This window comes from Monopterus albus, unplaced genomic scaffold, assembly GCF_001952655.1.
Source record: "Monopterus albus unplaced genomic scaffold, M_albus_1.0 scaffold16.1, whole genome shotgun sequence".
NCBI classification, from domain to species: domain Eukaryota; kingdom Metazoa; phylum Chordata; class Actinopteri; order Synbranchiformes; family Synbranchidae; genus Monopterus; species Monopterus albus.
The window spans coordinates 5,756,855-5,783,742 of record NW_018127896.1 but is presented as its reverse complement, the minus strand read 5'-3'; the positions used below and the strand labels follow the sequence as shown (position 1 = coordinate 5,783,742).

General features: G+C 42.8%; 1 protein-coding gene across 1 annotated transcript in view; it reads left to right on the top strand.

Moving 5' to 3' along the window:
- The window catches only part of nrp2a (neuropilin 2a), a 59,992-nt gene that overhangs the window by 4,907 nt on the left and 28,197 nt on the right, over positions 1-26,888 (top strand). Inside the window, exons 2-5 of the mRNA XM_020592141.1 lie at positions 6,342-6,519; positions 17,035-17,216; positions 25,040-25,270; positions 26,779-26,876. Of these exons, the coding sequence (XP_020447797.1) occupies positions 6,342-6,519; positions 17,035-17,216; positions 25,040-25,270; positions 26,779-26,876 (689 nt within the window). The remainder of the gene's footprint in view (positions 1-6,341; positions 6,520-17,034; positions 17,217-25,039; positions 25,271-26,778; positions 26,877-26,888) is intronic.

The following is a 26,888-nucleotide window of genomic DNA, read 5'->3' as shown; positions in this document are numbered from 1 at the left end:
ATATGAATCTCTTTTCCTCACCCTTGCTCCACATCCTCTCGCTCTCCCTGGATCCAGTAGTGTGCAGTGGATTGGATTAAATGCAGACGGGGAGACAGCCCCCTGCTCTCGGCTGAATGGATGAGCGCTGCCCACACTCCCCTCTCATTCCCTCACTCTGGGTGATAGCACTTTTTAATTAAGGTGGGGGGGTGAGACACTAGTAATGATGGAGGGATTTATCGGCCCCTCTCCTCACAGTTGCAGCTTATCCCAGAGTGTGACGCCATATTTCCCCGATAAGGCGGCTAGTAGAAACGTGAGCGCAGGCATGCACACACAGACACACAACAGAAGGCATGCAGACATATATAATATGCTCAGATAAAGTCCCTCTGGATGTGACTTGATCTAGAGCCACTATAATGGTGTGACTACATTCAGTGGCGTCCACACATTTAAGGTTTTCTGCTGCATTTCAGTTTCACCCACATAGTATAATAATGAAACACACTTAAACAAATACACTCATAACGTTTATACACACACAGTAGTGACATTGTTCTCATGTAATATGGTTTTGGTCCTTGCATTGTAGGAACATATGTGGTGCGTGTGTGTGTCTGTGTGTAGACAGATGGGCTCCTCTAGTCGAAGAGACGGAGTAATTCATGAAGCTCGCTGGCAGCTCCTGAGTGCTTCCTCTGTGTTACTCATCCAACACCACAAGTTCTGTTCTCACCAAAACATTCTGCTTGACTGTGAGACACACACACACTTACACACACACACACACACACACACACACACATATATGTATATTTTGCAGCTAACTAATTGCTTATTATATCTAAGCAATTAGGAAAAAGTACACACATCTGTTACTCAGTCTTTCATTTAGTTTACATATTGCTAGTGCGTCCCTTGGCATATTTAATTTTTTTCTCAACAACAGCAAACAAACAAACAGCGACACACACACACACGCCCAGGCTGCCAGTGTCTGAGAGCTGACTGACAGAGGTTTCCCAGTGGGGTCACTGTCTACAGGGAGCAGACACGTCTTAATGAGGCTCGTCAGGCTCTCTGCGCATCACTCACGGCCCCTTCTCTCACTCATTGCATCTTTCTCTCTCCCTTCCTTACCCTCTGCTTTTTTCCTCCCGCACTGCCTTTTGTCACCTCCCACCCTCTCTCTCCCCGTCACTTGTCCTCCCTTTTCCTCTCGCCCGCCTGTTGTACATCAACCCACGTCACCACCTTCATCCTCCTCCCCCTCAATCAGTCTTCCAACTTTTTCCTCAGTCTATCTTTTATCCATCGCCACACTGTCTCTCTTCCTTTTCAATCCGCCTGTTCCCCTCTCCACTTCTTCAACTCTTTTCTTTGCTTTCATCCCCTTTCCCTTCCTCTCCTTCACCTCTTCCATTTTCCTTCCTGGTCTGATCCTTTTCCTCTTCTCTTCCCACTCCTCCTCTGCTCTCTTCTCCCCTTCTTCACCCCACCTCTTCATCCTCTTTGGAGGCCATTGAATGGACAGCTCAGGGAAAAAGTGTCGAGGCTGCAGGATTCTCCCCCAAATGGCTTAATCTGCTGAGGCTCTGCGTGCTGATAGCCTCTTGCACACCGCTCCCTCCATAGGCTTCCCAACAATGCCGGTCTGTCTGCACAGCCGCAGTAGATAAAGAGATGTCTGTGTGCGTGTGTGTGTCTGTGTGTGTGAGACTTTCTATCTCTGTCATTCTTTGCCTTCCCCACTACCTTTTTGAACATTTTCAGTTAACTATTTTTACCCCCTCTGTTGGCCCTTGTGATTGACAGCCTCGCTGTTTATTTGGATACATGCATGTGTGGGAGGTTGTTTGAACATGGAGCAGCGGTTGTGTGTGTGTGTGTGTGTGCGCGAGGTGTGTATTAAAGGTAGGGTTGGTGATTCCTTTCAGAAGCACTTTTTGTTACATTTCTTGAATTTCTCTTTTCATCCTTATGGCAATGAATACATTAAATGCACTGACCACATATAGATAGATAGATACTTTATTACAGACTCTAGGTCCAGATATATAAATGCTAAAAAAACAATAAAACCATGAAACAATCAGCAATAAATAACAATAAAAAGACAACAACAAGAACAACCAATAAACAACTACCTTTTTAAAAGGCAGGTATACCAGTGTTGTCAAAGTACTGAAGTATATGGCATGTCACTATATGCAATATTAGTCAGCAATAAAACAATGTTGTTTCCAGAACTATTCAAACGACAAATAAATTTATACATTCAATTTCTTAAAACAGCAGATAGTGTACTGATCGGAGATGACACAAACAATTCACTGGCACTCATCCATCTAGGCCTTTTCAATAATAACCTCAAGGCGTCATTATAGGCCACTGTCAGTTTCCTAAGACTGTCTTTTTTATAATTAGACCATAGATGTGCAGTGTACAGGGAGGTACAATTCGCTCTAAACAAAGTCAATTTTACTCCATCCGAACACGAGCCAAATTTCCCAACCAACACATTTGCTTGTGATACAACACTGACGATACATATCCCCGTCATCAGACAAACAATCATTTATAACATGACCCAAGTACTTAACTTTATTACACACAGTTAAAATGTTACCAGATAAATTAAAAGAAGGGAATACAAGGGACCTGTCCTCTTTTGTGCAGCATATCATAATAACACTTTCATCAGAATTGTACTTGACATCGTGAAGCTCCCCAAACAGAGAACATACATTCAAGAGTTGCTGAAGACCTGCCGAGCTGGGACTAGAGATCACCAGATCATCTGCATACATTAAATGATTCACTATTGTATCTCCAACCATACATCCCGTTCTACACATATTTAGCTCCTCAGAGAGACCATTCATATAAAAATTAAACAAAATCGGGGACAACAGGCTACCTTGCCTTACCCCGTTACAGGTCTGAAAGGGTGCAGATATACAATTACCCCATCTGACACACATAGTCTGGTGAGCATACCAATATGACAAGCATCTTACAATATATTTAGGCACTCGAGTGTCACACAGTTTCTGGAATAACTTCCTATGATTCACACAATCAAAAGCTTTAGAAGCGTCTAAAAAACACATAAATATGGTCGAATTTTTACTTTTATATTTACTAACTAGTTCTTTCAAAGCAAAAATACACATATCAGTGTCATGATTGGCTTTAAACCCAAATTGATTATCAGTAGAGCCAATAAGATTATGAAACCTACTCAAGAGAATTTCTTCAACAACTTTAGAAAATATATTAACCAGTGCAATAAAGAAAAAGAACTGACATCTGTGGCAGCAGCAGGGCTGTAAGATGCCTGATCAATGATTTTACTCTTCCCAAGCAAAACCATTGGATGGCCTACCTGCCTGTCAACCTACTTCCTACTGGCACAGATGACATCGTGAAGCTCCCCAAACAGAGAACATACATTCAAGAGTTGCTGAAGACCTGCCGAGCTGGGACTAGAGATCACCAGATCATCTGCATACATTAAATGATTCACTATTGTATCTCCAACCATACATCCCGTTCTACACATATTTAGCTCCTCAGAGAGACCATTCATATAAAAATTAAACAAAATCGGGGACAACAGGCTACCTTGCCTTACCCCGTTACAGGTCTGAAAGGGTGCAGATATACAATTATCCCATCTGACACACATAGTCTGGTGAGCATACCAATATGACAAGCATCTTACAATATATTTAGGCACTCGAGTGTCACACAGTTTCTGGAATAACTTCCTATGATTCACACAATCAAAAGCTTTAGAAGCGTCTAAAAAACACATAAATATGGTCGAATTTTTACTTTTATATTTACTAACTAGTTCTTTCAAAGCAAAAATACACATATCAGTGTCATGATTGGCTTTAAACCCAAATTGATTATCAGTAGAGCCAATAAGATTATGAAACCTACTCAAGAGAATTTCTTCAACAACTTTAGAAAATATATTAACCAGTGCAATAAAGAAAAAGAACTGACATCTGTGGCAGCAGCAGGGCTGTAAGATGCCTGATCAATGATTTTACTCTTCCCAAGCAAAACCATTGGATGGCCTACCTGCCTGTCAACCTACTTCCTACTGGCACAGACTCTGCTCTCAATGTGCAAGCCAACAGTCTCCCACAAGGCACTGCAGTTGCAGGCAGATGTGTTACAGCTAAAGCTAGCGAGCTATGGCAGAGGAGGTACCCACTGTGGCCAGGCACCCCCCTTTAAGACGTATGGCCATATGTTATACACACGAGGAGTTTGTCTCTGGTACAGAACCAAGTCAGTCATCTGCAGTGCTAAGTCACACACACTGTTGGCGACGATGTCCTGGCCATGGGAGCAACTTGGGGTTCAGTGTCTTGCTCAAGGACACTTTGATATGTGGACTAGGGAGAATTGGGATCAAACCACCAACCTTCCAGAGTTAACACTGGAAGGTTGGTGACAACTGAGAGAATAAAAGGGGCAGAAATGTGAGGCCATGGTGGCCGTATTTCTGCTGGACAGGTAGTTATTGGTTTTGTTTTGTTGGAGGGAATTTGTTAATGTAAGTTGTAGTCGGGGAGCACGTGTTGCATTGCACATTGTGTTTTGGAGGAGTGGCTTTAGAGAGAAGTCAGAACAAAAGGGTGGGATTTCCTCAGTTGTCTACTTTCAAAATTGAGCTTACCGGTTTTTCCAGGATCACCAGCCCTACCCTACGAGTGACTGCCTTCATATGTGCATATGTCGCTGCACTTGTGTTTGTGCTGTACATTTGTGTAACAACTTGTATTTGTGTGTATGCATGTGGGCGGCTGGAGTTGTGCACTCACATGAAATCGCCGGTAGCTGTGTGTGTGAATATAGGTGTTGCTCCTCTCCAGTAACAAAGTGAGACAGCCATTGCAGCTCTATCAAATGTCAAAGATTCTTAAGTGTCCCTTTTAAGCACAATAGGCGGTGGAAATGTCAACACTTGAAGGGTCTATTACACTTCAAACCTTTGATGCCTTTTTCATTTTCTTGCTGCCTCCTTCATTGATGCTTTCACAGAAACTTTAAAGAAACAGGAACGAATATAAACCCATTTATGTCAAGAATAGGCTCAGCTTAGGGGCTGAGTAGTTAAGCCACATGTTGTTAGTGCATGTTTAATGGCAGTATAATGTGCATTGTAGTTAGTCTTGTATAGCAAAGTGTTCTTTATTTGGGCAATGAACAGCAGCTACAGCAACAGGAAAACATTTCCTCTGTGAGCTCAGTATCATAGCATTTATTACATGTAGATATCCCACTGATGCATCAGTAACCATGCACACACACACATGCACACATAATGTTTGGAGGAGCTAAACTCTCCCCCACTGTTGTCATGGAGAATGCATTTCACCTATGCCTCTCTGTAAAGAATAATAATGTCTGCAAATCTATTGCAATGCAAGAGTAATAAAAGAACCATTGTGCACAAGGATGTGTGCGTATATGAGATGTGTGTGCTTGCCGAATACCCATATACATGTTCCTTTTGTATGTGCATGTGAGTTTGTGTGTTTATGGGAGATAACGCAAAGCATGAGAGCTGCCGTAGCTGTCAGGGCATAAGCAGAGAATAGGGCCTTTGTTGCCTTCTTAGCTTCTCATTACAGAGTCGGGGTGACCCCCAGAACCCCGCTAGACAGGCCGTCTGTGTGTCACTTCCTGTCTAAGCCTTCAGAGCAACGCCATTGGAAGGCTATTGTTCCTGGGAGAGCGTGATAGGATCAGGGAATGTGTCCTTATGTTTGCAGATTGGCTTGCCAGAGCAACAATTACACTTAGACAACACTCCCAACGGGCAACTAGAGCGATAAGAGCCTGGGTGTGGAAGAGGGTGAAAAAGCCACTGTGCATCTCTCTGCTTACGTGCATGTGTGTGTCTATATGTGTGCTTGCCAAATGCGGCAGTGATGATCTTTTATTGTTTTAATAGCTTGCCCTGGTGCTCCACATTGAGAATCCACAATTGAGAAGTTTTTCCAGTTTTATCCTAACTGACAGCCTAAATTGCTTTCTTTGTCTTACTGTTCATTTGTTGCTCATCACATCTTCATACAGAGAAACGAGGTAAATGAAGTCACTGAGTCACTGCTCTAAATGGGAATTTCTGTGGTTTGATGTTTCCCTGCCATGCAAATTACAAATGTAGAAATGCATCACAACTATGTTTAAAATTTGAACATGTCATTTACTGAGAAATGCATCACAACTATGTTTAAAATTCAAACACATGTCATTTACTGGATAGTTTCTGTAGTTTGTCTGTTTTACAATCTGTTTTATCTCCCACCCTTCTGTCTCTATCACAGTGTCAGAGTGTGGGGGTAACTTAGATGCCAGCGAGGCAGGTTACATCACTTCCCCTGGTTATCCTCTGGAGTACCCACCTCACCAGAACTGTCACTGGATCATCACGGCGCCGGAGCCCTCCCAGCGCATCGTCCTCAACTTCAACCCACACTTTGAGATCGAGAGGCTGGATTGCAAGTAAGACACAGAGGGGATCATGTCATAATAGGGAAATCTTTTCAACCAGAGCAATACTGCTTTGACTAATAAGTAAGTAGTAAGATTCTGGCTGCCTGATGATTTGTGGGAACATTTCTTTATTAGTATGCTGCAAAAGTTGTTAACTTCCTGTTAAAGCAGTGATTTTTACATACGGTTATAATTCACTATCAATGGTTTGGCTTGATCCCAGGGAGCTGAACCATTTTTCCACATTTTGACCACAACAGGTCGTTCGCAAAGGAAATTTTAATTGTAGATGCAAGCTTTCTGTGAAATGCAGACCATTAAATGGACTGTGGTTTTTTGTTTGTGAAATAATTATTTATTGATAGAACTACAAGCACATCAGCAGTGTCCTTTTCACATTCAGTGGATTACACACATTATGTCCTGAATGCTGACCAGGACAACCGCAGACCTTTAGTATCAGCCTTTTAAAGGCTTCTCCGGAGCAATTACTGGGTTAAATTCCTTGCTCAAGGGCACATCAGCTGCACATAACCTCTGGCTCATTTCCACAATATGGGTTTTTGTTCTCATCCACATGATAGTGAACACATTCGAGCACAGCAGGTCGCAGTAAAAACTGAGTGGAAAGAATGAGTCATGTGTTACTCCTTGTTAAATGGGTGATGTTGGACAAAAAATACATTGTTTGCCTAAAGGTGCTTTAGTTTTAGCCTGCTTCAAACCAGATGCTTGAAGTTTTTTACATGCTGAAGACCAACATAATCCAGCACAATCAAAAGCTTGGACAATCATTTTTGTGTCTGAGTTTAAGAATCTACCTGACATTATCAGACTGTCCAGCTGTAATCCCATTCCATCTGATAATCAAATGCCAGACTGTGTTTAAAAATCTTTGCCTGAGTTTGGGCACAGAGGGCAGATAGTACAGGGGGAGGGGGAGACAGACCAGATAGGACGAAAGAAAAGATTCAGGGTGTAATTAGAAGTTCTTAGGGAAAACAGGTAGCGATAGAGAACAAACAGGGAAGGGAAGAAGAAGAAGAGAATGAGGCCCAGCTGTTTGTATGGGTATGACTGCATTGGTCAGTTTCCTTTCTCAGAGACATGAATAATCTGAATCATATGGTCTTCCATTGTCTTTGACCTCAGAGGAAGGACAAAGAAGTCATGGTCTCCGCTGTTTAATACACAAGCGAGTCAGGGAAAATGTTGCACAAATCACCCATTTGGTCTGTTTAAAGTGATTTATCACTGCATCCTCTGCAATTGCAATCATTTATATCTCCTTCTCTTGCTCCAGCTCTCCATTCTTTTTGTAAAATGAAGAATTAATAATCCAGATGGGAGATTTTGCATTGTTCACAGATGAAATGTTTTGTCTGGCCAGGAGAAAAATGTAACTTTCATGAGGACGTCAGCGACTGCTTTGGTGAGAGGCTTTTGTAATAATTGTTCTATTCACAGAGTTGTGTCACATCGCAGTGAACCGGAAATGTTATTTTGATGTCTCGGCTTTGTGTCTCCAGGTTTCTGTTGCTTTTTCTCAATGGCATAATGTTGCATAATTATCTCCATTGCATTATGTTTCTCAGTAATAATGCTTGAAACCAGACTCAGTGTGTTAACACTATAGCACACCAGTGGTGGTACAGGAGAGAGGAATGGCTCAGCTGTTGGCAAGCAGTGTGTCAAGCAGTTTCTTACAGCCCAAGGCATGCTGGGCAGTAGAAGGCTGAGGGAGGAGCAGGAGAAAACTGAAAACCCTTCTTGTTTCTTCTCTGCACAGAGGGTTTTATTAGGACTTTTTTTTTTACGTTCGCCTGGAGGGTTTGAGGCCTGGGCCTGCCCTCTAACATACACTCCCACTCAATCTCCTTCATCCCGTATGTGTGTGTGTGTGTGGTGTGTGTAAGAAAAGGAGTTAGTAAGCGTGGGTGGGACCAGACGTCTACGTGTGAGTAACCCTGAATGCATGTAAGCAAACATCAGTTTGTAAAACTAGCCGCTCTGCCTCTGTCTCTCTCTGTCCATCCAGTGTGTGAGAAATAACCCCCATTTTAAAGGCCCATTAGAGAAATAAAGGATCACGTCAACATTTATTTATGCATAACCTCAAACACTAATGTGTTTGCCCTTCTGTGTTTCATGGAGGAAGCGTTTCCCTTTGGGGCACAGAAATAGCAGCAGAAATAAGTGGAAAAAGCCAAAGTACAGCTCGATATTACTGCTCTCTCTGTCCTCTGTTATGCTTTTTAGCTGGATTGATCCAAGCCCTGTAGCACTCTTATGGGTTGTTTCCTTTTTGGCCTGTATGATTAGGCATGGCAGTGTGAGTGAGTGAGCAAGAGTAGATTTTTTTGCATGTTTTCACGGTCCTCCGTGAGGTTAGGGCGGTGGGAGCCGGAGGGGGTGAGGAGGCGGAGGGCTCACCGTCTCGGTCAGGGTTGAAAATCTGCGTGACAGCTGGGATTACAGAGACAGCAGAGAAAGCCCGAGCTGTGTGTTACCTGCAGGACGCAGAGCTGTGTGGTTGAGACTACTGATGAAGGCAACAACAAGAAAGAAATACAGATGATAACATAATGATTGGAAATTGACATGTTGCTAAAAACACATGCATATACACACTTAAGCATGCAACCTGTCAGTGTAAGAGTGTTCATCATATCCCCCTTGGGCACTTTAGGCCCTTATAAAACTGAGAAAAATGCTTGGTCAGCCCAGACAAGGGGTCTGAACTCTGGCTAATATCCCTGGCCAGCTGGTGATTTTCCCCCAGCGGGTTCAAACAGTCAGTACTCCAATGTAACAGAGCCAAACCGTGGCTCTACTGCAGCAATCAAATCCGCAGCCTTATGCAGGCGCTCCATGTCTGAGGTGGCACTTTAATTCAGGATTTCATTTCAGGGGCAGTCCGGCCGCGTGCCAAATAGCTCTTACCTACAGGCTGCCAGCTGATTGATGTGAACTAAATGTAATAAAGGCTAGATGAAATATCAGGCCCATATCTCTAATGCAATCTGCCATCACCAAGCCCCAGGATGCCTACCTAGTGATATACCAGGAGCTGCGGAAGGGGGAGTAAGGTGGAGATGATTCTCCCTCCTTCTCTCCATTTGTCTGTTTCTGTTTCTCACTCTTTTCCCCCTTTCACCTCATGTTTCTCCCTCTCTTTCTTGATTTATCACGTTGCTTCATTTGTTCTTTCATTCTCATTCTCCTCCTCCTCCTCTAGCCTGAGGAGGATTATTTTACACGCCAGAGTTAAACATCAAAACAGGCAGAATCACATACAGACAGTACACACACACCATAAAAACGCATTCAGTCAGAAAGAGCCATTTCTTCAGCTTTTGTGCCTTTTATTTTCTCACTTTTATTTGGTTATTTGTTATTGGATGCAGCTTGAGGTGGGAAGATTTGATGATTTAACTTTATAGCTTTGAATGGCCTTGGCCTGTGACATGCACCTACTACTGTGAGAAGTGTCGCCAACACATAGCAACAACTCCTCTATGTTAGAGTGTGTGTGTGTGTGTGTGTGTCTATGTCTCAGAGTGTGCTTGATATCATACTCTTACTAATACCCTCAGGGTGAGCAGAAGGTGTGCGATCAATGTCTGTATTCCGCTTGTAATGGGAAATCAATAGATGATCAGCAGAGAGAAAGAGAGGTGAGAAAGAGGACAGCTATGGTTAAGGATGAAAGGAGAGACAGATGGGTTGCCAGAAGTCTTCTCTACAGGCAGTTGTTCAGGTTCTGATGTGTCAATATCCAGCACTTGGCCAGCATTTAGGACAAGATCATGGTCATCAGCGTCCAGTGGTCGTGACTGTCGCCGCTTCCAGTGCTATAATGATAATAAAACAAGTAACAGGCACAGTTTAAATGTAAAGAATGGTGTTAGCAATCTTCTGGAGGAGCTGCACTTTCCACTGGATGAATTACAGTGAAAAAAATCTGAATCACAAATATATGTTGATTAAAATGCATCCAGTGGGGGCTGCAGGGTCGTGACTTCAGCCCAGACAACAGTTACAGTCTGATGTTTCAGATCGATGCTGCGCTAGAAGATCTGGGGCCGAGCCCTAACTTCCTGTGGTCAGCGGTTTGGCCCAAACCATCTGTAAGTATGAATCAGTGATGGACGGCAGGAGAGGGAGGTGAGGCATGAGGAGATGAGGAAGGGGAGTGCTGTTTGTTTTGGGCTAGATTGAAGCTGGCAGGCCCTGTAGATCTACAGGGATTTTGCTCGCAGCATCTAGTTAATATTTCAGAGGCACTTATGGTTTATTAGAGTCCCTTTTGAGGATGGGGGAGTGGAACCATGAGATTCTGGGTGTGTGTCTACTGAATGTCATCAATCTGACATAATTTTTGCTTCTGTAAATCATCAAGAGGGAACAAACGAAGCAACAGACAGGTCCTCAGTGTTTACCAGATCAGGACCTATAGTGGGCTTGTTTGAAGGCCACGATATGCTAACCCCTGGATAAAGCAACGTAGCTTAGCAGAGCCTCCAGCAGCAACTGTGAAAGAGTCTCTCGTCCCTCTTTTTGCCATGGTTTTTATAGGCTTTTTGTCACGTAGGCTTTCATCCAACCAGATGCCACATTTTCCAGTCATTACCTTATTTGGCGTGCAAAGTCCTTTTTCAGAACTATTGCATATCTTTTACCGTCAAAGCTCAGTACACTGCCTGTAACTGGCCTCCACCTCACTGTGATTCAGCATTATCTGCTCTTTTCTTGAAAAAATGTATCATTCTAATGGCTAATAAAAATACAGGAATCTCACATCTGATCGAAATACAATAAATCCCATCATCACATCTAACTAAACCATCAGAATTACACACTGCTACACCAAAACTATCAATGCATTAAAATCCAAACATACATCACTATGTTTTGAATACCCCACTTGACTAAACATTGATTAGACATCGATTAAACATTAATTATCAATCAAATCTTTGCTTTATGCATGAAACCATCATTTTTACTCTTCAATAAACTCAGTGTCTCTTTTTATTTTCTTCTTACTGACACACACACTCTGCCTGCAGTTCCTCTTTTGTAGGATACTTGTACTACTTTGCTTTTTCTGTGATTCAACATTATTTCACTTTTTTACTTAGATTCTCTCTAAATGTAAAATCACTTTTCATTACTTTTTCAATACAATCATTTCTTATTTTAACCTTACACATCTAAATGCTACTTATTGAAACAAAATACACATAAATCATCTTATGATTATCCTTTATGCATTTCAGCTTTAGCTTTTTAATGATTCTCTTCTCTCTTCCAACTTCGCTTGCTGTTTCCCTGTGACACCTTGAAATCTGGTTTTGCGTTCCACTCGTCCACCACCACATATTCCACATCTTCATCCGTCTCTTCATCATTTATTATTAGCTTATCCATATACTCTTCTTCCTGCTCTGGGACTGTTCCTGTCACTGGCATGCTCTCCTTTGAGAGTAACACTTCTCCATTTTGTTCTGGCTTGTTTGTTGTCTCCTTGGACTCTTCTTTGGACATTCAAGTAGTTCTTGTAAATATTGTTGTTGTTCTGGTGGGACTTCTAATTATAAAGAGATAATCTGTTCGATGGTGCTCTGCAGCTCCTCCTGTAAGGTCATTTCTGACACCGGGTCATCAAAGGTCAGTGCTGCTTCAGTGGCCTGTGTTTCCTGGGCCTTTTCCCGGTTCTCTCCGAGACCCGTTTTTACAGCTTCGCTGATAGGTTTCTGTGCTCTGTGAGTGGAAAACAAAAAACGGAGGAAAATCAATTCAGGTGTCTGAATACGTTCAAGTTTGGTTTTGATGACAGTTGAGAACAGCTTATCAGCATAAACAAAATCAAATTGACTGTGATGCACCCACAGTAAATTGTGTTAATCTTTTGTGTAATTTAAACACTCAAAATGGAACGCAAGCTAGTCCCACATACACAGGCAGTTAAATGAGAACTGCTTTGCTGATTTTACATAAGTGCATAAATATGACTATTAGTGCCCCAAGAGATGAAATGACCTGTGACTGGTGTTTATAGCAGAGAGCCACCTGCAGACAGGTCAAGCTGAGAGATGTCTAAGTCGGCACTGCCCTGTATATGAAGTGCAGTTATGTTTCTCTGTGGTGAGGTGCTTGTGCCTGCAGGGAATGTCTCTGGTCCGCAACAAACAACAAAGGTGTGAAAGGCAATTAGCTGTTTTGCCAGAGTGATATAGGAGAGCAGAGGAAGAGAGGACATGTCTGGACTGGTGCAGAACTACTGGCCCTGTAGGGTTTTTAGTTTCCTTAACCCTGACTCTCTGCTGCAGCTATTCTCTATGGGGGAATGAGGGGGTGGGGAGTGAAACTGGTGCCCCATAATGGCTCCCTAAACACAGGGACAGGTCATATGCAGGTCCAGACAGAAAGCTGGGAATGGGGATGATGGGTGGTGTCAAACAAATACAGGGTTTGTATCAAAACAGCTCCCTAATGGAATCTGGGTCTGGGTGATCTGGGTGGGGGTGGGGGGAGACAGTAGAGTATGCGATGCTAATGTGTGTTTGCATATTTGTGTGTGCGCATGTGCAAGTGATTTATGTGTGTGCAGTGTCCTGGAATGTGTTCAAGTGTGTGTCTGAGACAGACAGTGGGCTCTCACACGTTAGGCCCTCATGCATGTATTCATGAGAGCCTGGGGAGAGGCTGAGCGAACAGGTCAATAATCACATCTGAGGAACACTCACTCACTGACGTTAATCCATGACAGGGAGAGAGTGAGACAGAAAGAGGGAGAGCAAGAGAGGATATAGACCCACTCCAAAATCAATTAAAACCTAATTAGGCTCTCAGCTCTTTTACGGGCCTTTTATCCTTGGTGTTGGCGATATGACGCTGAGTGTGAACGCGCACGCCGGTGTCTGTGTTTGTTGGCACATGCTTGATAGTGTGTTTTCCCTAAGCATTTGTCAGTTGCAGTCCCAAGCAGGTGTGCTTAGGGATAGCAGTGGCTCTTCCTGGCTCATCGTGGGCCACTGAATTCTTTACGATTGACTCTGTAATCCACAATGACAACCAAGATGCATATAAAAGAATTGGACAACAACTTCTGTATTCACTTTAATTCTTTATTTCACTGGTATGAGTGCTTTTCAAGGCACTTTTGTGGAGATTTTCTTCAGCCTCAACCATCACATACTATAACTGCTAGGAGGGAGGCTAAAACCTGTTCATGTCCTCACTAGATAGTGTATGCAAAGCAATTTACACCTGCATTTCAATAAAGTTAGGATGGCTTGAGAAGGTTGGAGAGAAAGAAACCAGATATCCTGACTTTTAGTTTTTTAGGTCAGGCTTGAAAAATGCTGCAATTCCCATAATCCATTTTGCTAGAATAAACACTCTCATATTTAAAACTGCTCACTCTCAGTATGTGATACAGGCTTCCCCTCACAAATGTAATTCCCCAAACCCACGCTGAGGATACTTAAATGATTTCACTTGTATAATTTTCTTAGGCAAAGCTCCTCCAGCTCCACAGTGCATACAACTGTTTTCAGTGTGTGAAACTGGTGGAATTTCCCCTTTATAGTCAGCACTCTTCTATAAGTTCAATAGTTCAAAAAATATAACAATCATGGCCAGCAACAACATGAAAAATTCAAGCCAGTGTAGTAAACCTGCAGCATTGCATGTGGGCATCCAGAGCTGCTACAAGCATCATTTCTAAAGCCAAATCAGAACAGTTTCAAAAACTGCTTTATCAGAGTTTCACAATAAAAGTACTTGGCTGCTGTGTGATCCCGTCATCTGCTCATCAGGGTTTGGACCAACCTGCGTTTGTTGATTGGATTTCTCACAGCATAACCCAAAAAGTAATGAATGGATTATGATGAAATGCTCTGGACAAGTAGGATATAGCCCACAGAACAATCTGTTAAATTTAGGTGCTAATCCACTATCATTATCCAGATTCAGGAATGTTTAAAATGATTCTTCACCACTGTGACTGTTGGAAAGGCTTTGACATTTGTCTTGAGGAACTTTAAACTACTAATGATATCAACATGATTCCTAGTTATATTATGAGGGTGAAACTATCATGGGAATATTACTTTCAGGTAAAATGGCATTATGTGGAAACTGAGGTCTGTGTTCTCTGACTGCTGTCTAGTTTTTGTACTTTTTTAGTTTACTGAAATAGACTACGTCCCACACATGGTGCTGACGATGTTACAGTAATGTTACAGGTTCATTGCAGTATTTTCACACTTTGGTCTTCACCTATGTGCCGCTCTGACCAAGACTAATATGACTCCGTCATCAGTCTTAGCTTGAATGTCCTGTTTGGGAGTCAGTACACTGCAGGAACAATATACTTAATTCCAGGTTTTGTTCCAGTGTGGGAGTACAGAAGCAGTCGATGCCACAAAGAAACACTGCCTAGTGCTGAGTCATACATGTCAGCTTTCCTGAACTCCTTTTCATTTTGGGGAAGCAGTGATAAAAAAAAACACCACCCGTTTCCTGTATAGAGCATTAACAAGATGCTGTGTCTAATAGTGACTCACCTACGTCTGTGAGGGTTTTTCAGCCTCAAAGAGCCCATCACAGTAATTAGTGAGAAAACAGAAGCCCTGTTGTTTTTTTGACTGCTTCATAATATGAACTAATTGTGTGTGTTTGTATGTGTGTATGCAGGGAGGCTGTCCTCAACATAGCCGCAAGACTCCTGTGGCGATGTGGTTAGTTACGCAGGGAATCACAACATGGAGGTTGAAGGGACACTTGTTAGCACCGTCAAGATCAAGAGACATAGGGAGGAATATTATGGAGACCAAAATTACAAGGAAATTATTCACAGTTGCACAACTCACATTTAGCAGAAAATACAGGTACGCACAAAGCGAGGCAGAAAAGTGAAGGTTACTTTTGACACCCTGTTTAGGAAGAAAATGGCTCAAGTAAAATTTTGAGTAACCTACTTAAAACAGTACTTAAATAGTAACAAACAAAAATTATGGAGATTTCCACAACCTCCAACAGAGTCACAACCCAAAATTACCTTAAAACATGGTGGTTGACTGTCATCTCCCAAGCACGGCCGGGGCCCTTTTTAATCATATCAACAAAGTGACAGTATCAATTATTGGAGGTAATGCATAGAAAGACTGTGTTTTACAGTAAATGACAGTTTTCCTTGTTCTCTCCCACGTGAGACCAAAAAAATACTATAAATGGAAAAAGTGAACATTTCTTTGGAAACACAGTCAGAGATAGTTTTAAAACACATGCAGTGCAAGTTAGGTGGAAAAAACAGTGTAAAATTCAGTTCACCATACTGATAGTATGTTAAAATAAATCCCTCATTCATTAGGAAAACACTTGACTGTACTCATCATGGCTCACACTGGGCTTCACAGTGATGTTTTTGCTCCTGCTTTCCCTCTTATGCTGCACTTTATATGGGTATATAGACATTAACTTAAAGACTGGAAACATGGAAATGTTAACATTTGCTGTCAGTCAGGACATTTCATACAAAAGAAGTGGTGCAGTTTGGAAACATTTCTGCGACTGAATAGTTTGTGATGTTCTAAACTCCACCCATCTGGTGCACTAATTGGAGTAAATCAAACTTCATCTCAGAGAGTGAAGTGTGTCGCCTCTGACTTTGTGCTGCTGCGGGTGTCTAATATTGTTAGAGGAATGGCAGGGGGGCTAATTTTGGATCAGCCAGGTGGGGTCTCTCTCTCACACACACACTAACCCAAGGGTTAAGCATTTACTTTTATAGTTCGAGGTCACAGGCTAGTCAAAGGTCATAATGAGGTGAGAACCCAAGCATGTGAGGTGTCTTCACATTTATTTACCCTAGCTTCTCTCTCTAACACCCGAGTCACGCCCTGTGCTGCTAATGTCTTCTCCTTTCCTCTCCCTCAGCCCTCACCACTTTATTTTTTTATGAGCTTCTGTCTGTTTTTCTGCCTCTTATTATGAGGTCATCTATTTTATTTCATCTCCCCCACTTATATGTTCTGTTTGAAATGCATTCCTTCCTCTGCTTTTTTCCTCTATGAGTCAGTGGTTTGGTGATTGCTTACATCAGATGACTCTGAGTTTGAAGTCCTGAGCAAAACTGGGTTGTAAGAGCTAAATTTATTGAATGCAGCTGAGGGGAACCAGCACAAGTGAGGTGGAGATGCTTTGGCTGAGAACCAGGTCTATGGCAGATATATTTATTTGGATCTTAATGTTGTGTTGTGCTCCTAAATGCTTCACTTGGACACTGTGTATTCTGTCCTGAGGCTGAACTGTGATGGTAAATAGATCCATACCTGTCTGGTTTTTATTAGCTTAGCTTGTTATATAACCCCAGAACTATCTGTCTATGTTTATCTCTCTGCCAGCACTCTCCTTTCATCTCTTCACCTCTTCTAATCCCTTCTGACTGCATTAAGCACAAACTCATTGTTACAAGTCTCCATCTTTGATTTTTCTCCTTTTTTGGGGGACCAGGTATGATTTCATCGAGATCCGTGATGGAACTTCAGACACTGCTGATGTTCTGGGTCGACACTGCAGCAACATCGCCCCGGCGCCGATCATCTCATCAGGCTCCTCCATTCAGATCAGATTCGTCTCAGACTATGCCCACCAGGGGGCGGGGTTCTCTCTGCGCTACGAGATTTTCAGAACAGGTGAGCAAACATTATTTTTTGCGTATTTTCCAATACGTAACAAGCATAATGCAACAATGGGTGTCATATTACAGTAAATAAATGAAGAACAGGTTTAAAAACGTTTTGATGGAAATGTGTAAGATACATACTGTATTCAGCAGTTTGTAAAGTATTTCTTGACTCTGATCTTAGTCTTCTTACTCTTTGATGTATTATAATCTTGATTCAGTTTTGTAATCTGCTGAGCCACACTTTGGTAGTTTGTGGCTGGTTAACATTTGATTCATATGGCTGAATTTCCTACAGTCTGTAAGAAATCAATACTAGTGGTTTTGCAGTTCAGTCGCTGACCATGTTCCAGTCTGCTCCTAACTGCATCTAATTTATCCTAAAGTCTAAAAGTGTTCTGACACCTCTGTGGAACATTTCAGATTGAGACAACTCTGAACCATAAGGCTCTGCTGCACATACTTAAGTTAATGGTTTTGTCCCAGTGCCACTTCTTTGCTCCATGTTAATGACCTGAAACTTGTGATCATCCACGCCTACACTCTCACAGCAATTTACATCAGCAGAGGCAACCGTGCATATAAACAAAACTTAAAGCGAGAAGGGGGAAACCGACTGAACTACTTTCAAGCTGCCTGAAAGCATGTTAGGAATTGTTGCTTAATTGGCACAGGATCTGATTCATCTGGGGAGATGGAATGGCTGGGAGTGGGAGGTGGTGGGATGATGGGGAGAGCTCCATGACAACATGGAGTTGGACCTGAGGTTAAAGGTTTATGGGTAGAGGTGAAGACAAAGAGATTGATGAGAATGAGTGTGTGCTGAAATAGAATTTTCTCGAGGTCGTTGAAGTTCACGAGGTAAAGTATGCTTTGCAGGTGAGGCTGAGTGGGAAGTATATTTGTTTTGGTGGTGGTGGGGTGTGTGTGTGTAGGAAAGGAACAGGTGAAATGGGTCAGGTGGCCTTGAGGCAGCTAAAAGATTTATGTTCAAATGAGTTACCAGCTGACTGTCTTTGCTGGAGCGTTTTAGGTTTCTCTTCAACAGGCCAACATTCAATTTAATTCAGACCTTTAGTTCACAAACTGTATGTTGATTGAAAAACAAGAAATAAAAAGACTGAAGAAAGTCCGGGTTTGTGGAACACACAAAAAAAAAAGGGCATTCATTTTAAGCTGAAAGTGAGAGAACGTACACAGGATCACATCCTACCTTTAAAAATATCACTGGTTTTGTTTCAAATGAACATGACCCATATTTTGACGTTCAGCTCCATTACCAACAAACTCAAACCCTGACGATGTAATAGTGTAGTCTGTCTCTCATGCACACACACTTGCAGATGGATTGAAGGATGGTGAATGGGGGATGCAGTTGCCATGGTTTTAACAAGATCCTGGTATAAATTTGGGGGGTATAAGAGATTGTGTGACTGTGAGCACATGTAGGTGTCTGCTCGCAGCATGTGTGGGTGGCTCCACTCAGCTTGTTGTGCCAGATTCTGTCTGTCTGTATGTGGAGGCGGAGTGTAGATGCACGTGTGTTTGTGTGTGTGAGAGGAAGACAGATAGCGTGACAGACAAAGAGAGAGCAATACAGTGGGAAGATGATTGGGGTGAAGAGAGACGGACTGAGTCAGAGAGCGAAAACATTCAGGATGCATGATTGAGGCCATGTGTTAAATACAGCATTTTCATCTTCTGCAAACTGTTTGTCGTACCATGGCAGGCCCGGGCCACAGCTTTCCACTAAACACAGTTTACAACTTCTGATGGGAACACTGAGATCCTGGCTGAGATGTGTTTATTTATCAGAGCGGAAGAAATTGCGCTACTATCACTTTTACCCCTGTTAATGAATTTTAGTTGTGTTTTTTTTATACTTACATTTTCTGGGAGACAACATTATTCTAACTGTCTGTCTGTTTAGATTTAACTGTTTTTTATTGCTTTAAAAGTATGAGGGTGTGTGTTTATGGGTGCGCATGTGTTTTTAAAGGGCGCGTCCCAGCAGAGATAGAAATCTCAGCACATAGCTGGGAGCTGTGTGTCTGTAGAGCTTCCTTCCCATAAACAGACACCACAGGCTGACCCCACCATAGTGTGTCTAGAAATCAGAGTTAAGGTTTTGGCTGTGTGTGTGTGTGTGTGTGTGTATGAGGAGAGAGAGAGAGAGAGAGGCAAATCCTGGTTTGTTATTTTTTTTAAATGAACCAATAACAATGAGGCTTGTTTTTGTTTTGTTTACTCAACCCTATTACATAAATGGTGACTGTAACAACTCCAGAGGTTTTGATGTGGACAAGTAATCTGTTAGTGTCAGCGTGTGTGTCAGTGTGTGTGCATGTGTAACAGGGTACAGTGCAGTGAAAGCTAATTATCTCCAGCAGAAGAAGCAGGAGTCGACCTTTGACTCTACATCCATCCTGACACTCACCCCCCCTTTTAGCACACCTCCTGAGGGGGAGGGTTAAATTTACACGTATACAGTACACATATGCCTTAATCCTGCTGGACAGTAAAAGTGCACAGCTCCCCTCCTCCCCTTTATTGTTGTGGCCTACTTTGCTCCTACTCATGCATTCTTAACTCTTTATTCAGCCCTCAACCTCCCCCAATATGCTCTCACCCACCCCTCATACACTTTCACTTACACATAGTCACGTGCATGCTCATGCTGTTACCACAGCTACAGGAGGAAGTCTTGCCAGCTAAGCCCCCAGGCCCACCACTAATCTAGCAGGGGCAAATAATGTTGCAACCAATCCCGAGTTAAGACGAGGCAGAGAGCACCCCAGGGTGCCGGGTCCCCTGTGTGACCACTGGTGACTGCTGTATGCCGTCTGTAAGGTCATGGTGGGAGCTTAGCTGAAGGCAGATCTGCAGTCATAACACTGGTCCTGTGTGTTTTCTGCTGCTGTGGTGTTGATTGGATGCTGACCCTTGTGTCAGTGATGGCTGTTACTATAGCAGATTGCCATGTGTTGTTTATTCTTGAAACACCTGAGTCATCCCAGTGCTGAAATTACACTCAAGTAATTAATTGGCAAAGTTAAATTCATGAATAAATAAACTGACCAGACTGATCAGTGATGAAGAAAACATGAAATAATAAGGCATGATCAGCAACTGCATTAATAAGAGTCAAGAAATCTAGAGCTGCTTTGATCACAAACAGCAGGTGGCAAAAGCCACCTGCCTTTTTTGTGCTCAAGATTATAAAAATTGATTGCATTTCAATTCCACAACACATAATAGATGCATCAGCATGATATGTGATTTAGAGGGAACATTCCTGTCTAAATAAATCTGCTTCACACTGATTCAGGATGTCGCTCTGGGTGCTGAGCTGTGGCACTACAACAATGTTGTTTTTCTTTTCTTGCTTGTGTTGTGCATGTTGTTGTTGTTGTTGTTGTGGGGTTTCCACCACCCTAACCCCCCGGTGCAGCACACCCCTTCTGCCACACATCCACACACTCACCCTTGTCAGATGCCTCAGGAGAGATTTTCTTCAATGTAATATTGAACTGAGCTCAAGCAGGGTTACATGAGAGCTGTGCATGTTTCTGTGTATGAGGAGCAGATGTATGTCAAACAGAGACAGGCAGGTAGACAGCGCGAGGAGAGGAGGTTCTGATGTGTGGCAGACACTTGCAAATGTAGTCGGTGAGGGTGAGCCCTCAGCAAGAGTTGTGCCGAGGACAGGAGTAGCTAGAAGACGGCAGCCGAGAAAGAGTTGAGAGTGAATGAACACAGACTGCATGTCGCTGCTTAGAAGAGAGAGAAGGAGGGATGAGAGAGGAAGAGGAGAAGGAGGAGGGAAGGGGGCTGCCCTGAAACAACATGTGGAGCTGCTACAGCATCAGGCGCTCACGTCCAAGAGTCGAGTGGTTTCTACCCAGCAACTCATCCTCTCACCCCTCTGCGGCACACTCAGACACACACTCGTGCTATGACCTCCCCCTCTTTGCCAACAGAGAGGTCTTGCCAAATGGCTGCTCATGGTGCGATGCAGGCACCAACCAGGGGCCAAGACGTGGGCTGAGGGGTGACAGGAGAGGTAGTGGGGGGGCCTTGTTTTTGGCATGTTCATGTACTGTGAACTAATGAGTGCTAATGAAAAGCGAAGGTGCTCATGCATACACTGCAAAGTGTACACATGCACATGCAAATATGTGAACAAGTGCATGCACCCAGCTTTGGCACGTGGCATCACAGAGCGTGTGAAGGGTCTAGCTCATGTGCAGAACGTGCAGTCTAAACACAGAATGGTGTGTTTGGAGGCGATGGAGCCAAGCTGTGCTCAGATTGAAGTTTTCAGCAGTAAGACCTCCAGACTGCTGCACTGTGACCCAGTAAGAAACAAGGCCACTGTGTTACCAGGCCGCACACATACTGCAAAGCTGTCACACACACACATTCAAACACAGAAACACACACAGGAGACGTACTGAGAGACAAACACACCAGTAACTAAAGACACACATGTGAGGAGCTTAATAAAAGAAATACACAAAAAGAAACACACTGGCATAGCTCTACATACTGAAGAGTTAATTTACTGTTTCATTATAAGCAATCACATGCATGTTATTGCTTTAATGGATTCATATATATTTACTTATACACCAGTAGCTGTACACACACACACACACTTAATACAGAGAGGTGAGGTCTGAAGCTGGGGGGATAAGGACATATAACCGGTAGCTTACTGCAAATTACATATTTCAACATGACTAGTTCTGTGAGTGTGATTCTGTGTGTGTTTATGTTCCACAGGAGTCAAAACAAGAGGTTTAGTGGTGGAAAATATATACATTGGTGTGAACAGCTTCAGTACAACACGTGCAAAACAGATTGATAGACAGATATATAATGTACATTGAATATTCATAAATACTGTACATACATATACAGCTTATGTGATGGAAATAATATAAAATCTTTATATGTTTAGGGATTTTACCAGTTTACCAGTTTAACAGAGGAATTTAAATGCACTATGACTATACTGGAGATAACACTGTCAGGATCCAGGGATGTAGCGCTGCAGAGTGAAATAAACTAGCATAGGAGGACAGGCTAAAAGTGTTTAATACGTGCAGCAGGCTTGGGGCTGACTTCCTGGGGCATAGTAGACGTTTGACTAGATTATTGGAATGAATACTAACACATGGTGGTTTATGATGCAGTATGAAAGGAAGCAGAAGTCTGGCTAGTTATCCGGTGAGCTATTTGAAATGTTTTGATTCTGGTACGCTGGAACACATTGTTGAGCCTTGTCTGTGCCATGGGCCAAATCAATGAAACACCAGCTAGTGAGAGGAGGCCCACCTGATGAATCTGTAGACTTGTCTTCACTCCTACACCCACACAGAACTTGTGTTGGTGTTGGTGATAATATAGCTACACATGCAATGAAATTGTTAATAGTCCTTTTTTTTGTTAGTCTTGGTAGAACAGTGTCAGTGGCTGGACAACTGATGAAACCCGGCTCTCAGAGGTGACTGCCGTTACAACCAGCTGGGCCAGCCACCAGAAGCTTCTCCACCTGACCTCCCTATCTGCCTTCCAACCCAGGTTAAGACCTGAGCAAATGCAATGCAGATGCTGTGTGTCAAGCCACATATCTGCTCCTTGCTTGGGTGAGGATATGGTCCAGGGATGCTTTGTGTTAAGGGAAGGTTGGGTCTGGAAAACAATGTTGCTTATTGTGGGGCTCTGAAGATTTATGATGGCCAAATAATGGATAAACATCATTTAACTCATATACTGAGCTTCTATATAAATGCTCTCTTTGGCACATTATTGACTGTTAGCAACAAAGAGGAGGAAAAAGTGAGAAAAAACAAATGAAAGGAAAATGTGAGAGAACTAGAAAAACAACTAGAGAAACAAAGATAGTGTTGAGTGCTTTTCCCTCTCTGTCTGTGCTGATTAGGGTCAGTTCTTTGCCATTAACCAAGTGTAGACAAGGGAAGGCCAGAGCAGCCAGTCAGCCCCTCTACTTTTATGGGGCTGCCTGATAATAAGGACTTGTGCCCTGGAGGAATACTGCAGAAGGAATGTGCTGTCAGTGTGTCTGTGCTCCTAAACGCTGCTTTTATGAATATGTATCTGGTTATCAAACAGTCTGACAGTTCTCTGGAACAGTGTAGTGCTTTCCTGCTTTCCCGGGTTTGAAATCCACCGGAAGCTTCTCCACCTGACCTCCCTATCTGCTTTCCAACCCAGTCAATGATGGGAAAACATCATACAAAGAAACTCTTTTTTGTGTGTTAGTTCTGTGCTTGCCAGTTGCAAAGGTATTGGCAAAAAAATGAAAATGTAATGAAATGCATCTTCTATCACTTTGCCTTTCACAAGTAATTTCAAGTGCACTTATAAATAGGAAGAAGTGACTTAAGTGCCATCAGTTGGTTTAGAAGGGCCACTAGCATAGGCATTTCTGACATTTGCAGTTGAACAAAGATCTAATGAAAATCCTGTCTCTTAGCAACATTATCACATGAAGATATTTACGCTTCTGGCAAGCATAAAAATAGACAGAGATGCAGAAAGACATCCAGCTAAACAGACCCAACTTTTTATGGTCTGTGTATAAAAATAGAAATAGAAGGTGAACAGACAAACTGAGAAAATAGCTGAGGTTTCTGAATGAGGGCGTATGTGTGTGTGTGACATTATGGTAACGTCATCTGTCTGTTTTGTTAGTGTATGTGCATGTGCTGGAATGTCAGCTCTCTCCCACCCTCACTGATGTGCCGGTCCATAAACACTCGGCCGTGAATCAGGCTCCCCAGTGGGCTGAGGAGCAGTGGCTGATGGGTAGATGATTTGAGCCACACAGCTGTTGGTGCTCAAGGTGAGCCGCCCAGGGTCCATAAATCTGCATGGCTAATGAGGAGTCACTGCAAAGGGCCCACTTAGAACCATTACACAACATTTGTGGTGTGCGTGTGGGAGAGTGTAAGACACAGAGAGAGAGTGCAAAAGGAAATGAGAGGGTGGGTATTACAGATTATTTGCTTTGAATGTGTGCAATAGAGCAGGGGGTCTGTCTTCTGACTTTAGCCCTGCATAACTGGGTTTTATTGGATATGTCATTTCATGTATGTGCAAATCTAATGGATGTAGTTAGAAGTGAACATGTTAAAATAGAGGTACTGTGCCTTTAGGAGATATCTGTGGTATTACTGTACAAAACAGAGTGATAGATATACTGTTAAAGGAAAAGTGAGCTTCCTTTTTTCTCAACAAACAATAACTTTTTTCTTTTATTTGTGCTAAAAAGTGGGATTGGACACTGTTTGTTTTTATATTCTTTAATGCATAGTAAATGTATGTTTGGTATTAAATAATAATATTTAAAAAAAGATATTATTTTAAGTAACATAAAACAAATATATTATGAAATAAAATCTTGCTACTTTTCTAAAATATTCATTGATTTTTGTTTACATATTGAGCACAACATGTTTTTAACAGTGGTGGAAAATATTGATGCTTTGTTTCAAAAATGGTGGCAGAGCTTGGTGGTGGGCTGGGACACTGAGGTGTGTGTGTGTGGGGGGGGCACCTGACCAAAAGAGCCATTAGCCTGCTCGTATAAGATGATACAACAGTAGCATTTGCTAGCTGTGTTTTCTTTTCTATCTGTAATCATAAACTGCTGCTTGCTGTCAGTGATGAATGACTGTCTGAAACACCCTCTGCAAGTCAGATGAGATATTCCTGTGTGATCAATTGCTTATGCCTGTATCTTCTCCTAATGTGACTGATTGCTTATTCCTTTCTAAATCACCTCTTATCCTTGTATTTGCTTAGGGTCAGAATTCTGCTTCCGCAATTTCACCAGCCCCTCTGGCATGATCGAGTCCCCAGGGTTCCCGGATAAATACCCTCACAATCTGGAGTGCTCCTACATGATCATCGCTCCGCCTCGCATGGACATCACCCTCACGTTCCTGACCTTTGACCTTGAAAATGACCCCCTGCTTGTGGGAGAGGGTGACTGCAAGTATGACTGGCTGGACGTGTGGGACGGCCTGCCACAAGGTGAGGGTGCCCACACGTAAATGCCAAACATACTGATTTTGGAGTGATGTTAGACAAGCATACACACATTGGATTGACTGCTCATGGAGTATTAAGATGCACAGACACCCACATGCTTGGAAAATCAATGTTTGTTGCTCCTGGGGAGAACACACACGCGTTACATTCATTTCCACATATAGCTCTTGCACTGACTCATGCAATCCCTGCGTTCCCACGCAGAAATCTCCATACCAGTCTTCAATTTCCTGAGCAGCCACTGCTCCGTTTGATGTAAGCAGCCTGGCCTTACATTCCATTCCATTACATAGAGGAAACGTTATTTCACATGAGGAGCCGAAAGCGCCTCAACACCCCTAAGGAGCAGCCCTTTCCCATGGCCCTCTTCCCTCTCCATAATATCATCCTTCAGCACCCCCTTCCTATACTCCCCATCCTCTCTGCTTATCACCTGGCGCTTCCTTCCTCCGCTGTGAGTGAGAGTGATGGCCACGATGAATATCTGTTTGTATCCAATAGGAGGGGCCGAGCATTGCAAAGGTGGCCTATCAGCTGAGATCAGGATGTGGCCAGGAAAAAACATTTGAGGATATTATCAGTGGCTTTGATAGTGACCGCCATAGTGTAATGTTAGTTGCTGTGGTGCTGATGAAAACCACATTACTGGTGGTGAGTGGGCCACTTCCCACCTCTCTTGTGTTTTTTTTTTTCTTTTCACCCTTTTTAAAATTCTGAAGCAGAGATCTGAGGATTTGCTCTAATTATTCCATTTTCATTTACTAAGAAGGGATCCAAGTGGATTTAAAATTCCAATTATAGCCTTGATTTTGGGAGCTTTCATAGCAAAAAACAATTTATATCATTCAAAGTTGAGAGATAGGAGGAAATTAAAGTGTAACCCAGTTCCAGTGAGCCAAATCCTCAGGCATGAAAGAGGGGTGGGAAACAAGATGGAAGGGTGAAGAATTTCATGTCTGGCAAGTGAGTTACCCCTGAGACTATTGTAATCCTCGCTGGTGCATTTGTCTGTGTGTGTGTCTGCAGCTGATCCCAGTGCAGCTTGCTTTAAGGCAGGGATTCCAGTCTCCCTGCTGGGGCCTGGCTGAGACATACATAGCAGATGGAAGGATGGACAGGAGAGAAAAGGGAGAGAGAGCAATGACAGGAGCCAGGGAGATAGTGAGCATGCTGTGACTCATTAGACATCACTTACTGAAGCAGTGTGGCTACTGAAGACCTGTCTTTGAAGTGCTGGATTCCTCTTACTGCATATATTAAATGAAAGCAGTACTCTGGTTCCTAAAGATACTGCAAAACAAATGCATTTTTGTGTGCAGCAAGTAATATCATGCAGCAAAAACAGTAAATGCACAAGATACTCAGTTTTAAAAAAATAAAATTGCTAATTGAAAAAGGTTTAAAACACTTTCAACTACATTTACAATTTTTTTACCAAATAACTACAGTTTACATCGGTTGAATTGATGTGTGTGTGTGTGTGTCTGCAGTGGCTCCACTGATTGGCCGGTACTGTGGCACAAAGATCCCTCCAGAGATCCAGTCGTCCTCTGGCCTGCTGTCCCTTTCCTTCCACACTGACATGGCCGTCGCCAACGAC